Source organism: Streptopelia decaocto (genome assembly GCF_964273445.1).
Source record: "Streptopelia decaocto genome assembly, chromosome: 8".
Classification (NCBI taxonomy): domain Eukaryota; kingdom Metazoa; phylum Chordata; class Aves; order Columbiformes; family Columbidae; genus Streptopelia; species Streptopelia decaocto.
The window spans coordinates 16,020,404-16,038,357 of NC_138662.1; the positions used below are offsets into that span (position 1 = coordinate 16,020,404).

The following is a 17,954-nucleotide window of genomic DNA, read 5'->3' on the forward strand; positions in this document are numbered from 1 at the left end:
TTGTGGACTAACAGTTGCGTTGATACTCATGGGCTCAACTTTCAGGAACTGAGGAAGCCACCACATGTCCACCTGAAAGTATTCAGAGCCATGTGCCAAGTCACTTTGCAACTGGGACACAGGACCCTAAGTCACTTACACAGTTTTTTAAAGTTCTTCCCATTGCTCATTAATATTGCCAAAGAGCTCTATGATATTCAGTTGGAAAGCTCTACAAATGCAAAACGTTCTGTGATAATCAAGCAAGTCGTTTAGCATACAGTTTGGTTTTATACGTGCTTTTCATGCTTATAGCGTTTAACAGCTCTAGGCAGCAATTCGTTTGTTAAAGATAAAACAGTAGGAACAGTAAAAATATAATCATTTTTCCTGACCCAAAAGCTGATCGCTAAGGAAACCCAGTTCAGCTGACAGCTTGGGAACCCTTTTCTGTTGAACTGGGATGAAATACAATAGTTTTCCTTCCTTATAACTACACTTCCCCAGCTAAGTGCTCTTTCAGTCACAGCCTAATCCTGGCTACCATTCCATACTCACACCCCCCCATGTTGCACAGAGCTCTGCAAGGTAATTTGCTTGGCAGACGTTGGGGGAACCGGCTGCATCTCTGCTCCCACTCCCTCAGCTGGTTACCTGAGATAATAATGCCCATGCTTAGGTGGATATTTCTAACGGGAGTATTGGAATCCATTAGTCAACTCGTGGAAACATTTGCAGTTTAAAAAAAAATTCCACTCAGCAAGAAAATCCTCCTCCCTGTTGTGGCAAATGCACGACTCCCATTAACCCCAATGAGAGTCACACACACTTTGAGAAGAGTCAACCTGAATGTTTGGCTATAGCAATATCCTATTGCTTTACGGAAATACAAAACTAGAGAAACAATAGAACCTACCATGCCAGGCTAACACTGAATGTGTCACCAAGACTTTCCAGTTGCACAAACATCCTTAATTTATATGTAATATATATGCATGCATATATAAGAGAGAATGTAGAACAAAATCACTCATCAGATATTAGTCACAACTTCTTGAAAGGGATATGATATTTCTGTTTGAACTGCACTTTAAGTACTTTAAATTGAGATATCGAAACCTCTTCGACATCATTAACCTGGACTGAAAATAATCAATAAATAATCATTTTGGGTGTAAGTATGAAAGGCAAATGTTTGATACATTAATTGTGAAACCCCCTTCTGTACTAATGGTTGCTATAACCTAAGGAATCGATTCCATTATGGATATTTACACAGTGACCTATTAGGAATACACGGAAGTATAATTTTTTACATTGATTATCCATCTTTAAAACAGATAGTAATGTATACTTAAATGCATAGATTGCAAAAATAATTTTTAACCTTTATTACGTACTCTTTGTTGAAAAGGAAATCGTTGGAGCATCATGGTATGAAGGACACAATTTAAATTTATGTCTTAAGAATGAAGAACAATTATGAATGCATGTAAGAAAAAAACCATCTTCTTTGTAATAGCTGGGCAAGTAAGTTACCTAGAACACAAACGTTTCTAATCTAAATCTGAGCAAACAATACAGACATTGCTGGGGAACCAGAAAATAAATACATATTAAACTTTGACAAATCGTAACGCCTTTCAGAAATACCTGAGGAAAAATGCCCCTTCTGAATACCTCCAACATAAACCAGCATAAACTCCAAGAAGTACGCCTGATGCCGGAGACAGTGTTTTTATTAGATTTGTCCAAGTTCCCACAGTCAATAGCAGGGCTACTGGGGAGACAACTGCAAACCCAACCGGGAGCTGCCCAAATGGCCTAAAGGCGACACAGAAACACACCTGAGGAAATCACCCCCCGCACGGCCGCCTCTGCCTGCCCTTCCTGCCCTGTATCCCCCACCCTCTGTGCCACCAAGGAAAGGAAAAACCTCCCTTTGTGCACCCAGCAGAGTTTCCCTCCATGGTCCATGGTCCACAGAACCAGCTGGGAAAGAGCAGCTGGAAACCGGAGCAAGGCAGTTAAAACATTGGCTCCAGGCAACTCGAAGGCTGGGCTGCAACACCAACATGCTCCACCTAGAGAGGTCAAGGGTGATGAAATATTATAGCCCCATTGAGAGGACATAAACGTTACAGACCTGATGATGACAATTGCCACTTTCTGGGCATATCTGGAGAAAATCCAGATAATTTAACCTGGAATAGCAGGGTTTTTTTTTTGTAAAAGTGAGGTCTGGCTGTCTTCGGGTTAGTTTTACAACTGAAGAAGAGAAATTACTTCTCTTATTTAGCAGTAACTCTGTAGAGGTCTCACTGGGAAAAAAAAAAAGAAGGGAAAATAAACTAAAACCTGCTAGTACATTTAAACAAGCTGTCACTAGGTTAACCAAGCCTCCAAGAAGGCACGTAGTACCTGCTCTTAGCAAATTCACTTACTGATTATCAAATCAATTTAGCAATTCACCGAAGTGCCCATCATCCCTCAAGGCCGTCGCCACACCTGTCAACAGAAAACAGCCGCCGAGTCTTCTCTTAAGGACATAACATGTGTCAAATTGAAGGTCCTATTCAAATCACAGCTTCCTGCCAGTTCTGATCTTCTCGTCCATCTTTCATGCCATAATCTGCTTAAAACGAACAACACCCACCGGTTTTGAAAGTGCTGAACTCTCCACCCGCCAGCCAGCCCGGCAGTGCCACAACCGGGATGGCACCGGCCCCTCAGGCTGCCGCACCCGCCAACACCAGCACATAGATGTACAAATAATTCCTCCCGGGCGCTCAAAGGGCAGTCACTGATCTTTCCAGTCTTTATCAGAAAAAATGTTGTTGTTGATGTTGTTAGATAAATCAGTCCTTTTTCAACATGAGCTTCTCCCTTGCTAGAGATAGAACATATACATGGTTCAATCACAGAGAAAACACCGCCCTGCTGCGTGTCTCTTTGCCTCCAAAGCAGCATTCATTAAAAAGAAAATTTCCAGTGCCTTTTAAATTCTTTAAAAACACGTGCATTCGGGGAAATCTGGTGAGTGTATACAAACAGATCTAAATCTCTCTCTGTACATACACACATGGTACTTATCTGCATGAGCATTATTTCGAGCATGCACACACTATTTCTGTGTCCTGGGGTGTGTGCGCATTGCAATCACACAAATAATTGCCCACAATGTGAAGAGACGTCGACCAGCAAGATACATTAACAGAAAGGAGCAGCATTAGGTTTAACCTGGTGACATTCTGGCATTCTTAGCTGTGCGAGAGCCTGGCAAAACCTCAGTCTACAAAAGCAAAATCTCAGCTGTGCTCAGCTCCCCCTCTCTCCACGCTATGAGGTCTGCAGAGCCAGCACCACAGAAGCTTTATGTTCAAAATACCTCTTGCACAAAATGCCCAGCCATTGTAAGCACTGCAGACTCTCAAACCTGTTCTGTATGAGGCCTCATTTTAATCTTTTGAGCATCCTTTCTTTTTAAAGCATGAGCAGATTAAGCTCACTGAGTATCCTTCTTCTGCAACCACAGTAGACGCATTAAAATACAGTAAATGAAGAAGGGCCGATAAGACTGTAATGAACGCATTATCTCCAGTCCCAGATTGCTATAACTTTACAGAAGAAATGAACCTAAGAAGAGATTCTAAATACTGTTTCAAGGATAAAGTATCAATGTATTGATCTTATGAGTTCTTTTATCAGATGGCTATCACTGGGTGTCAGGTGAATCCATTCACTGCTAGAAAGACATGTCAGGTTGTAAAGGCCTGAAAATGATTCTTGCTAATTATTTCTCCTCTACTGCCCTTTTCCAGTCCCAGCATCTGATTGCTGCCAAATTATTCTTTGCAGTGTTACCAAAATGTTTTCCACTTCTATCTTACTTGATCATGATGAGAAAGCATCTGAACTAACTCTGCTACTAATGCAGTAATACTATGTCAGAGATCACATGTGGATGTTCTGCTACCTCGAGTGTTAAGCAGGCCAAAAGAGTCTGCTAGGAAGCTTTGCTTTGAAATGAGAGCTTGTTTGTTTGTTTGTTTGTTTTTCTCCAGAAAACATTGATTTCCTCTTACATTGTCTCACCTTCAGACTCCTCAGAGTTGCAGCCCGCAACTGAGCTTTCATATGTTTCATGTATATTTCGTATTTCTCTTCTTTAAAATGGACCAACACTGCAGCTATTTGAGCTGAAAGCATCCAGAAATTCCTGTTTTCACTTTCTTGAAAGACTAATTTACAAGATCATAAGCCTGTACACTGGAAATACAGCAGCTCCCTCCAGGTTGTGCCCAGTAAGGGGACACACAGATCAGCACACACATTCCCCATACACAAAGAGAATAGGAACAGGAACATTTTATCGGAGACAGCATAAGAAATATCCACTTTTAGTTTTTACCAATTCAGGTCTTGGTCTTGCTACTACTAAACTGTCTGATAAATCACCATATGGTTCAGTGGGAGGGCTAACAGACCTTTCATAAATGGTATGCCAGCAACAACAGCATGGAGCTTTCAGCATTACTTAGTAAACAGCATGTGGTTTAACATCAATGACTGATATGATTGAAGGTATCTACTTTGGGTATTTCCTGGAGGCAAAGGCCCCTAAATTTTTTCCTAGTTAAACAGCGAGCAAGGGGAATATTAGATGAGGTTGAGGAGAAAGACGACGACTATGGATTTGAGGATGGGTGACTCCATTTATGTTCAGGAAATAATGGGTTTTACATTTACTCTCTTGAATTTTCATCTTTTGAATGTAGCTCATTAACTGAGCGCTCACATCCCTGCCTCCCAAACAGAATGAGACCTCTCAAGCAAAGAATTTCAAATGAATCTTTTCTAAAACCTTCCCATTATCTCCAATCTCCTATTTTGAACTGGATGTAATGACATTTCGTTTTCTTAAGGCATATTATGGTGCTGCCTAGTATGTGCCACCACAAGATTAAATGTGTCACTCAACTCTCAGCAAGGCACCTTCTTCTCGAGAGTACCAGCCTGCCCTAAGAGGATCTAGAGCTCACAGAAAGGAGAATAGAATTTCCCACTCAACCAAGGGTGATGAGGAACTAAAGAAAAGAGGTTTCATCTTGTTTTCAAATGAATTTTGTAATTTTGGCTATTCATCTGTGGGTACTTTTGCATTTTAAGAAGTTAAACCTGCTACTCTTTGAAAACCCTTATGCGCTGCATGCAGGCACTGAGCACTGAATTTGTTATCTTAGTCGTAGACACCACTACCCTGAAGGAACAGAAGGGCTTCATGTAGGAATCAAAAAAAATCAACTAAAATCACCCTTACAGCAATCTGGTTAAGGTAAAGAGCAAACACAAGCAGTGTTGCAGGCATGAACTTCAAAACAGAATGTAGTTAAAAGCTTTATAAAGACAAAAATGACAAAATTCAAGACATTTAATCCATCCCTGGTATGATCAAATCCCAATGATTTGTCTCCCTTCCATAACAAATGTTTGATAGATCTTGTGCTAACGTGTATTTTTAATTCAGCACCTGGGGTGAGCAAGGTTGCGCCTTCACCCTTTATTTCATATCTAAGAGCCTGTTCAAAAATCATGTTTGCCCCCAGTCCCAGAGAAGACTGATTCATCCATAACTTATTATGGAGATACTTTCAATCTTCTTTTCCTAGACAATTAACAGTCCCTTCTGGAGAATCTAGCACTCTTTTGGCAGATCAGGTACAGTTTTCTGTGCCTGAATAAACTATTAATCAACTGTTAAGCCCACTGCAGAGGGGAAAAGCTCTTTCCCACCTGGTAACGCTAGTTCTCATTCTGGTGGGAAGCCAAAATTTGTCTTTCTTACACATCTGTAGATGAGAAGCTATGTTTAATAAAAACCCCTCCTGAATGGTCAATGGACAGCGATACCTGAGCCCTCTTTGAGGGATATGGTAACAAAGGCTTTCCAGCCCAGCAGTGAGCACGGGTGGCAGCCGTGGGCAGGAAACACAAGGGGCTGGAGATTCCCTGGAAGTATGAACCTGCTTCGCCTCCGCTGTGAAGCCAGAGGATAAAGGAAAGCCCCCTCTGAGGACGGCCAGCCTAGATGGGATGGTGATAGAAAAGGTCGTTATTGGTCTTTCGAGGCATGTGCTGAAAAGCCCAACTAATTAGAGAACACAGAATTCTGCTTATTAAGCTCGGCAGAAAAATAGGCAGCAAGAGAACACACCATACACAGGGATACAAGTGTTTTACCCAAATTGTTTTTTCTTTACAGAGAAATGAGTGCTGTGTGTCTCAAAGCATGAGCAAACACATACCTTTTTGTCTCATTTCAACCACTTGATTGTTATTTCATTTCTACCAGACAGTAAACTGTTGCTGTGTTTTAGATCCTTTCTCAACTTTAGTCAACCTTCCCATCCTGTCTGGAAATACAATGCCTGTGAACTGGGGAAATAGCAGGGACTATGTTCATATTGCTGGCCAATCTCTTACATCATGTGAAGCTTTATCACAGAAAAACAAAGCAATTCATCCCTGCAAAGCCTGTGGTTCTAGCAGCAGCACTGCTGTATCCCAGAGTGGGAATTCCAGTGGGGCAGGAGCTCCACAAACCCAGCAAAGAAACATTCTTAGTCCCAAAGAGCTTTTAAACTCAATATGAGACAGCAAAGGGATTCAGGTGGGAGGGCAAGAACGTAAACACGATACTACTGATCAGCATAGTCCACAGTGAATGCATTTCACAGCCTGCCTCCCCTCGGGATTAAAAAGCCTTTTCGGTGACCGCATTATAGAATCAATTTTAATGCAAACTTATTTAGACACATGAATAACCAGACAGCAAGATATATCTTCCTTTCTGGAAGCCTCTGGTCATCATGCCTTAGAAAATGGTTTTTAACATGTGATATAACAGAAAAAAAGTAAAACCTGAATAAATGTACTGAGTTTTCTAACTGTGAAAAACATGTCTGACGTAATTTATTCTTTTGGCATGAAATTACAGCAACTATTTAAAATTCTACAGGAAAAAAATACAAAAATGCAATCAGTAATGCACCAGTATAATAGACAATTTAAATAATTTCCTGTTTGCTGCCTTAAATCATGATTAACATTGGTGAAATCTATTCCCACTGTTTGAGACCCACTGAAATGACTTCCATGGGAAATACTGGCAGACAGGCTACCAACAAGCCCATTAACCACAGTAAAGTTTTGTTTTGATTTTTTTGTGTGTGCCAAGGAAACATTATCACTTCCTAACACATTTGTGCAATGTTTCTTTTTTTTGTTGTTTCTTTCTTTCTCCAAATGTTATCTGTGTTTGTTATTTCCAGAGGGCCTGTTGGAAGGTTCATACATCTCCAAGGGAAGATGCCCTGCTGTCCCAGGACTGTTAGACTTGCCTGAAGGAAAGAGGAACTACTGAGCACTTAGAAAATTTCATGTGCTTTTTATTAGTGTCCCAGGACCCTCCTGCACAGCTGAACTGGCCCAGCACAACGTGGAAAAAACCCCTGACCCACATACTCAGGGGACACATCCTCAGAGCCCGCAGCCCAGGGATGCTGGGCTGACCTGCAGCTCACCCCTCTGTAAGGTTCACACACTCCATGACTGTGCATTTTGACTCTGAAAAAATTGCCATCCTGCCTCTAAGTTCTCAAACTTAAAAAGCTGTGAGCAATTTGAGAAACATGGCTCCTCTGTTTAAGACTGAGGTGGCCGTTTCCACTGAGAGCAGTAAAATAGCCCTCTAACAGCTACAGGAGCAAGTTTCTGCAGCTTTACTGAAGCCATCGTATCTAGTTACACTTAACAAAGTGGTGCTTCTGTCCAGGATGTATCTGCACAGAGGGGAGGATTCTGAGGCTCAGCTGATTCCTCATCTCTAACCCAGGTTAGAAAACCTCCATGTCCAGCCTCCCCACCTGCGCCCACCTCTTGGCATCACCGCTGGCAGAAGGAGGCTGAAGGAGGTTGTAATATCCTCTAGTGCATTAGCAAAGTCTCTGATTTTCACCTCCGTACTCCAGCTGCCCCATCACATGAGAATCAGAAGCCATTTTTGTCTCCCAGTTTTAAACCTGTGCATTGGATGGACATGTCAGAGAAGAGCTTCGGGTAATGTACCTTTGTGTATATCAAAGTCCCAGCCTGTTCCCTACAGCTAGGGCCCAATGAACTCACCTCCTCATAATGAAACCCTTTACCTTGCTGAGGTCTGCCAGATGCTTTCTGGTAGCTACCCAGCATGGCAAAGGAGCAGAAATAGCTACTGCCCTCCTCCTTCTCCTCCCATAATCAAATAACTATTCCAGAAGAAAAGATTTAGCAAGTCCCATACATACTTTATTTTTCCCTTTGCTTGCCACATTGAGCACCCAGAATGAATGCCAGTAAACCCAAGCAGCCTAAGTACCCAGTAAGCTCAGCACGTAAAGCTCACCTTTACAGCTGGGGAGAGACAGCGCCTTTTTTCTAACTCAGACAATCCCACATTTCAAGTAAAAATCCTATTGAATCTGCTACCTTTCATTAAAGTAGCTCTTATAACTCTGTCAAATTCTCCAACCTTTGTATTGATTTTTTTTCTCCTATTCAAAATAACTCTCCTTTACAACAAGAGCTGGTTGTCAGCCTCTTATCTTACTTTCACCTGATCTGATCCTCCTTCTCCTTGTTAGTCTTTCCAGATTCCAATTAATCATGCAGAAAATCAGGGATTTATGTTAACAGGAATGTACAACTCTTAGCTCATCATTAACATACTGTAATTGCAGTGTAGTGCTACTGCCTCAGACCTTTCCAACAAGACTGGTAATCCTTTGGGGAAAGCAGGACATTCCCATCCAACATGAAAAGAGTTATATCTGGTTTGTGTTACAGGATAGTTATCTCACAATAAAACTCTGGGTGCATTGTAACACTTGCAACTGACTCCAGAAATTACTGGGGCCTGGCAGGTAGCAGGAAGATGCTGCCATAAACCCAAACTGCTGTTATGTCCCTAAATTTTGTCTGGATCTCTACACGAGCAGTCCCAAGATACACTAACCCCTCCACTAAACATATTTTCATTTCAGACCATTCCCTCATGTTTCTTCTTAATTATCACAGGGCATTCACAGAAAAGATCAGCCAGATGGAGACTAAATATTTCACTACTACAAGATGAAGCATTCTGCATTAAAATGGAACCTTGATTGCAATAAAGTCATTAATTAGAGTCTCAACTGAGTCTCCTGTCAGTATATGGGAAGCACTAAAGACAACTGTGAGAAGACAGTGTATCGGCTACACTAAGGAAAATAAAACAGTAAACCAGAGAGTTATACGATGTTTAACTCACACTGCTCACTGTCTTTGCAGTGCAACATGATGGAAACTCACCCATGTGCTCAGTATATGACACATTTCTTGATAAGAAACTTGAACAAGTTTTTAAAGTGGTGAAGAGCAAAGAGGAGCAAGGTTTGGAGACTCCTGCATCTTGTATTTTTAGAGTATTTTATGGCTATCGGAACCCCCGAAGACTGTGGGGAGAGAGGAGACAGAAGACTGTAAGAAAACAGAAAGGAAAAAACATGCTAATTGTCAGTTTGAAAAAAATTAATTAAATGTGAAAATCCCCAAGCCATCTCCTTGTCTGAATGATTAAGTCAGGGGTGCTGTAAGAGATGTAGATGGAATAAGCAGTGCATACTAAATTCCCTGGGCACTCTACAGCACAGACAGCGTGAGTACGGAGCCAAATCCTCAGTCAGAGTTTCCACCAGCACATCTCCCATCAAAGTCACTGGGAGATCTAAGTATCCCTCTCTAAGAGGGGATTTGGTCCCTGGGGAGAACATTACAGTAAAATTACTTCAGACAGACAGTCTCTCACTGTGATATATTCTCAATGGCTCTCTTTAGGTCCCTCCATCATTTATTGACTTCTGCTTTGCTACATCCTGCCAGATGGAGGCAAGGAAATTTGAAGAGCAACTAGTAAACAAAATATAAGGAAATAAAACCAATGCTGGGTCCCTGTTTCACAATTAGTCTTTACTTGTGCTTTAAGCCAACACAAGATCTTTGCAAAATTACAATTACCAGATATACTGGATGCCAGAAATAATAAACCCAGCTGCAACACAGCAACATAGGGTGTTAGTTCTCTCATGGATATGAAGAAAACGTACTGTGGTACGTTCATCTCTTAATATGTCAAAAAACCACACACAAATCTAAACAGACTTAAAAATGCACGAAGAGTAAAACTAAAAACCAGAAAAGGCCACAGTTGTAACATTAAAAAGTAAATATCCCCTGCCAACCACAGGTGGACAAAAGGCTGGAAATACACTGTAAATGACTCCAGGAATGATAGAAAGACTTAACATAAAAAAACATTAACTTGTCTCAGTTTATTCTCTCTAGTATGTGTTTTCATGCACTGAATACCACACATTTCTGCTACGTTAATGACATTGATTGTCTTCTGCCTGTGATAACATAAACCATCAGAATTTAAGTGGTATGAGAGGTAGGATAACACACTGTGATAAACTTTGGCAAGGAGATCTGAGCACTCAAATTAGAGCAACTAGATGTAGATGTAGACCACGCTGAAGTTAGTATGTATATTCAAAGGGAAAAAGAAGAAAATCAAAGAAATAGCAAGAACAAAGACACCATTAGAACCTGGAAAGCGTTCTAAGAAACATGCTTAAAGAGCAAGAATTGTTAATGCAAATGATTGTTTTGTAATAATTTAGTAAAATGAATCTATCAACATAATGTAAAAGCTTCTTAATTGACATGAAAGGGTGTTAGCGCTTCATTTTCTGCTGGGATGGTTTGTGAGGTTTTCTTGTTTGTTTTACTTTTTTTTTTCTTTTTTTAATGGAGAACTCGAGATCTCCAAAACCACGCATGTTGGCACTTGTGGGTATGAAATCACACTGCTCTTTCAGTAGCCAAGTTGATGTTCCTATTACCAATTTGGCCTAGACAGTGCAAGTTTGTTCATGTAAGATTAAAGGGATGAGGTCTCTACGGCATATTGCAGTATGGTCCTTGGAATAAGATTCTCATTTACTAAATAAATTACTGTATATTACTGTATAATGGTGTTCACATTATAACTGACAATTAGCGCCATTAAAGAGAAAGCTCATAAACAGCCAAAGCTCACATCAAATTAACACAGTCATGATTAAAATCACTCTTCTGATTTCTGCTCTTCACAGAAATAATCAGCATTTTGCATAAAAATTAGTACGAAGCAGCTAAAAAAAAATAAAATAAATAAAATTTAAAAAAATCACAGTTATGCTGGGCCGGTGGTACCAAACTCCACCAGCCCAGCGCTGCCACGTCAGCCGTTCAGTCCCCGATGGAATATTCGGCACGGGGTTTCCCTCCCAGCAGGCAGGGCTGGTAACCGGCGCGGTGACACTGGAGATTAAAACACTGCAATTACCGCTCTTGGCTCTAATGAGGGGAACCTTGGTTCTCTCCTGGCCGGAGGGAAGCTCATCTTCTTTATTTTGTCACTTCACCATTTAAGTGGTTTCTAGCGTTTGCATGTTCATTTATATAGCGCTTTGACTTCAGAGAGAAAAAGAAAACCTGAGTAATTATAGCAGAGGAGAACAATAACAAAATACAAAGGAGTCAGCAATTCATTAAAATTTAGAGAATGCAATGTTAAAAACTTTTCTTAACTTGAAGGAAAAGGAGAGAGACTTTTTCTAAGCTGGCGCAGAGCCCACATCCTCATTAGGATTCGCGCTCCGCTCGCACAGCAATACACTAATGGCATCACTTTAATCTTCGGCATCGCAGCACTAGTTCCTGGCTTCACCCAGATGATGGTGCTAAAATGGCAAGAAGGAGGCAAAAAGGAAACTTCAAGCCAAGGTGGACCAGGCCTGGTGTCGCAAACTGGAACCTGGCTGCGGATAAAAGTTTGAGGCACGTCGACATCTCTGTTCGTAAATGTTACTTCAGAATCAGCCAAGCTCATAATGGCTTCATAAAGCTCAAGTATCACCAGGAAAAATCTAATCAATAACTAAGCAATCAAGACCACATAATGAAAGAATACCGTTACATATGCCATGGTTTGAAAAGGAATCACAATATGCTACACATGCATAAAAGTACTACAAGATAATACGCCTTTGATCCAACATGCCTTTAAAGCAGGAAACAAAAGGATGTTCTCATATATCTTACCAACTAATTTAACATATAAATCATAAAAAAAATATGATCCAGATGGGCTTCAATGAAGGAAACCAATTAACGTAGACAGTCTTACCATCTGACACATTAGTTGTAATAATAAAAACCAAACAACATGGTCAAACAATAACGCTCTGTATTATATCTGACATTTTTAATTAGTTTCTGCAGCCTCTTCAAGAAAAAAGACTACCAGCAAGCAGTTTGTTTCCCAGAGGAAAAAACATCCAAACTTCATATGCACAGAGCACAGTCTGTGGATGAAGATGATCTATTTGCATTCCCTTGGGATGTGCTTTGGAACTAATGGGTTTTGCGTAGTCCACATCTGGTTGCACCATTAGACTCAGAAAATGTTTCCCTTCAGCTGCATCTCCACTGTAACTCCTGCAGACCTGGAATGTCGATACCCGTGTTCTCCTTACAAGCTTTACCTATGTCTGCAGGCTCAGAATAATCAGAATGGTTTGGGCTTTGCTTTGGGTAGGACAGAATTTTGGTTTTTCCTTTCTACAGCCTTCCTAGAAATGCCACTTCTCAAATTAAGTACAGTATTTCTGGTACAGACCTCCCAGCATCACACAATCAGGGTTGCATCAGACAGTTGCAAGCTGACCTACAATTTGCATTGCAAATTAAAAGCTTCACTATGCATGCTTGTGCAGTTACTGTTTGAGAGGTCTAAGCCCAACTATGAGGACTATTTTTGCATGCATTGGCAAGAAGGACTTGGTTTCATCACCTGAGATCTATTGGACCCGTCAAAATCCACCCATGAAAATCCCTTCCAGTACATGATTGAAATGCTTAATTCTTGGGCAGGAGGTAGGTAGCATGACAATGGGGACAGGCTTGGTTTGGAACTTGGTCTTCCTTTAAAAAATAGTAAAGGAATGGCTGTGGGAATTCTGCTAATGCCATCATATGCAGGAAGGTCAGAGAACAGAAGTTCATGCCATTACAATGAATACAAATCACTTGGAAACTTATATTTTCATTACTAGGATTAACACTAAACCTATCTGATATGGTAATTTATTTTGGATAGCCTTAATAAACAAGTGACCTGAATTCCGGAAAGGCAGCGTCATTTTTTTTTATTATTATTTTTAAAGCAGAGAAAATTAGTATTCAAACCAATTGAAAAGAAAATGAAGAATATTTAAACCAAAGTGAAATTATTTCTTAGGAATCTGCCTTTTTCCAAAGTTAAATAGCTTCCATTCATCAAGCCAGCATCTAATAGCCTTGGCATCATAAGAAAGGGTTTGTGAAGTGGAAATACTATTTCTGACACAAACAAGGCAGCCCAGGCTCCTTTACCATCTCCACTCCCTGCAGTTTCACAGGAGGAGTTGACTGGCTCTGTAGACTTCCTGAGTGCTCCTTCTGCCACCCAAAAATAGGGTTACAAAAAATCAGTTTTGCCAACAGGACTGCCTGACAACATCTGGGCCTTTGCTCCATGTGTTCAGGCATTGGCCCTTGTAAGAAATTACAGCTACATCAAGCCAAAAGTTGTTGGAAAAGCTCTCTAAAAAGTAAGAAAATAGAACATCCAATGCACAGGTTTAGAACTGGGAGACAAAAATGGCTTCTGATTCTCATGTGATGGGGCAGTTGGAGTAAGGAGGTGAAAATCAGAGACTTTGCTAATGCACTAGAGGATATTACAACCTCCTTTTACACTTTGGAAGCTCCTTCTCGCCTCTGAAAAATGTCTTGGCAAAAGCCAGATGTGACAAATTATGGTAAGCTGGGGGCTGAATCAGGTTCTTGCAAGACCCAGCTCACAGGACAACCATTTCTGCCCACACGTTCACTTTCTGGGCAAGCACAGCTCCCCTCAACCTGCTCACGTCCACATGCCACGCTTTGGAAGTGCTTATCTGCTTACCAACAGGCAAAGGTAACCCCAGATAACATCTGCTTTATCTCACCATGCAAAACCTTGAATACAAAGTGAAAAGTATCAACAAAATCTATTGACACAGAAAACATCGCACTGCTGACAGAGCGACCCAGGACTCCCGGGCACAAGCCAAGACCCAACTGCACCAGACTCCGCAGCAGCCTGCGGCGCCGGGACTCTCCCCATCATCTATAGACCCAACCTTGTGCTCGGCTGCAGATGGTGGCCCCTGTGCCCTGAATGCTGCTGCGTTCGCAGGGTGCTGTGCCCGAGCTGATGCCTTGCTCTGTTACGGCATCTCCGCGGTTGGCTCGGCTCCAGCTGGCTCCGGCGCGGGCAGAGCCAACGCGCAGCTGTTTGCACAGCTCCGTGTTAGCGCAAGGCATGAGACCGCAGCTGAATACAGGTAGAGCGAGCGCCGGATGTGTGCAAGGAAGCAATACTAATGAAAGACAGCGGTCTCGGTATGACGGCTCCCAAACCGCTGCTATTTGTTTGTGAGCTTCATGGGAAAGGAAGATTTGGAGGACAACGAGGTCATTTTGTGGATATTTGCAAGGAGATCCTCCCACACATGAAAAGCTTATGGGAGAAACCAGCAAAGTGGCTGTTTGCAACTTAACCCATGGGATGTGAGAGCTGGCAATGCTAGCAAAGCAAAGCTCAGAGCTGACATTGCAAAAGCACATAAGAGATGATAGATAGAGTGCTGCGAGGGCCGGAAGGGCCTTGAAAGTGATATGTTCACTGAAGGAAACGCTGCCCTATTTCACAGTCATCTCAAACTACAGCAATACATTATGATTTTTCCACCCCCCCCGACAACATAAGCACATGTCTTTCCACTCACCTCAACGGGGAACCTCTTGCCATTGATGCTGTGCTCAGAGCCAGCCGATCCGTTGCTTTGACCCCAGTGAAACTCCACTTTCTCTGCCTTGAATCTGCCCGGCAACCCGGCACCACTGACAAAATAATCGTCCTTCAGCAGGATAGCAACTGCACACACAAAGCAAGGAGAAAAGCACTCTTAGCACAGCTTTTCTGAAGCATTTACAGTTTTTGCTCATTATATTAGAATACTTCTTCTAATGCAAGTAAAATGTCAGGTCATCATTTTCCTCTTTACAGGGATTGGTTTAAAAAAAAAAAGTCTGCAAGTAATGCTGGCTAATTATGGAAGTGATTATGAAGTTACGTAGACTACAGAAAATTACAAAGTCCAAATTTCTCAAGGACTTTTTGCCCTCTTTATTGGACTTTGATTGAAATTTGAATGGCAAACTCCATCAGAACCTCTTTAATGTGGTTCCAAGGAGTAATGGCTGACCACATTTCTTGGCCTTGAAAAATTACTGAAGGTCTGTAGATCACAAGTTAGGAAAAGAATGGATCCTCTGCTTGTTGGATTTCCTTGGTGTTGTTGGGGGGAAAAGAGAGAACCCCAGTGCCCTGTCCCACCTCTACTGCTGGCCATGGCACGTACTTGCCTTAATGTCCCTGTTCCTCCTTTCTGTAAAGTGGGAAGAGTGACAATAAAGTTTTTAAGAACCACTCATCAGAAGTCCTCCATAAGAACTTGGGGTTTATTACAGTAACTTCGACATTATTATTACATGATTCAATAAGGGTCAAAAGGATCTTCTTTGTATTTGCTTTCCTTTGTATTTTATGTAACAATAAAAGCTGTAGGTCCAAATAGAGGGCAAAATCATATGGTGGAAGCTGGTACATGTTACAGGGGAGGTCTATAGTCCAGCTAAGAACTGAATCCAGCTTTCCAAAGATCCCTGTCTGCTGCTCTCTCTACAAGATCACCCGCCTTTCTAGCATCTCCCATTTCTAACATGCATGATTCCTAAAAATCCTAACATGCATGACTCCTTACAAAATCCTTTCTTCTTATCCCTTACAAAACTGCTGCTCAAAACCAGAACTAAAATCAGAACTATTTTCTTGTAAAAGCCATTGCAGACCACCGCTTGCTGTGTCCAGAATTCTGTCATTAAAGTTCTTAGGTTGGTTCTTTTGGTTTTGTTTAATGGGAATAGCATAACCCACAAGGATTTCTCTGTGTTCTCAAGCCAGCTGTGTCATCACATCCAAATTTATTATGTAATAAGGAGGATTTTATTCATTGCTGGGGAAAAAAAAAAGTAGTGAAATAAAGGTTATTCCTCTGTTGGTGACTGAGCGGCAGGCTTTGCTGCAGGCTGGCCTTTCTGCACACCGCAGTTGCCCTTCCAGGATACAGTCAGTTGGCTACAGCAGCCTCATCTCCGGTGCAATCGTGCAATGTAGAAACATCTCAACTTTAAATTGTTTACGCTAAAACCCTCTAAATGTTAAATTGCATGAGATGTTCACACATTTCTAAATTGCGACAATGACATCACAAAGCTATATTCTTCCACGATTTCTGGTTCTTTTAGCACTCCACGCGTTTGTGTAGGAAGATGGGAGGTGTAGGACTGGCTATAGGACACTGGCTGTGTCAGCCAGGGCACAGCTGGTGGCCACTGCCTCACAGCAGATCTGTGAAACGTGACTCAAAGTACCACTGCTCTCTCCCTTCCTAGAAAAATTCTCAATGAGCTCAGCAGCATTTTAAATACTGAAAGTCTCACTCAACTGGTTATAAATTCCATAGATAAAATTGTAGGAGATGAGGAATACAGGAAAAGCAGATTTGTGTGCATCTGTTAAAAACCTCTGTGGGGATTCAGTTGCATCTAATAAATATTTGATAGTTCCTAAATCATTTATGGCTCTGTCAGGGGTCATTTTACTTGTTTTAAATGAATAATTAAAAGGATAATTAGGAGGATGTACAATCTGAAATGTTCATCTAATTGTTCATTTTACAGTATTTCCTATGCTGCTGAGCTGTACAACACATGTTCCCATCACCTTCCTATCTCAGCAGCATCCCCTTATTGCCACTGATTTGGGGGCTTCCCTCTCCTTCACGTCATTTCTAATATTCAGGACTGGAATTAACCAAACATCACCTTACTGAATTTCAGGAGTCACTGGTTTTATCCAATGATTTCTGTACAGTGCACAGCAAGGAATCTACCCCCAAAGCCCACTGATTTAAAATACTATATAACTGAGATTTCAGACCCAAAGGAGGTGCTGCACAGCCCTCAGGATCACAACTGTCTGATGCCATTTGCAGGATCAAGGCTGGAGCTCTATGCCCATCACCCTCGTGAGAGCAAAAAATAAACCTGGATCCAAAGCAGAGCAGCTCTGATGGGCCAGGGCCAGCCAGAACGATGCACATCACGAGGGAAAATTACTTAAGAAAAACACACCTCTGGCAGAAATTTTGGTAGGTTTCTCTGAGTGGAAGGAGTTTTTAGAAGCTCTCAGTGACCTAAAAAGGAGTGAAGTGGTGATATCCGTGTAACGCTGGTGTGGGCATTGCTCCCACGGGTGCTCTCTTCCCACGGGGCAGGTCAGGCTTGGAGAAGCCTCATCAGCCTCAGGCCGGCTGACACCAACGAGCACTTAATTATGCGGTGGCACAAATGAAAACAACTAATGCAAATGCAACTATGAAATGTGCTTATAGTCTCAAAGTGATCTGTACTTGGGAACCAGCTACTACGGTGATGAAATGGAACCCGCATTAGTGCCTTTGCTAGTGTAATAATGCACAAAAGCATTTCTAGTCGAGACAGAGGCTTAATGAATCCATTTCCATTTTCTGAAAGAAACACTGTTTTCTGTACATTGTCTGCCCTTTACCTGATGGGGAGTGAGGGGGAAACAAGAAAGAGCACAACGAATCTAAAGAGCAATAACATCTTTACCTTTAAACATT

At 41.6% G+C, this 17,954-nt stretch overlaps 1 protein-coding gene across 1 annotated transcript in view; it reads right to left on the reverse strand.

Annotated features, from left to right (window-relative positions):
• Positions 1 to 17,954, reverse strand: part of PTPRG (protein tyrosine phosphatase receptor type G) — a 405,785-nt gene that overhangs the window by 170,001 nt on the left and 217,830 nt on the right. Inside the window, exon 4 of the mRNA XM_082059907.1 lies at positions 14,973 to 15,121. Within this exon, the coding sequence (XP_081916033.1) occupies positions 14,973 to 15,121 (149 nt within the window). The remainder of the gene's footprint in view (positions 1 to 14,972; positions 15,122 to 17,954) is intronic.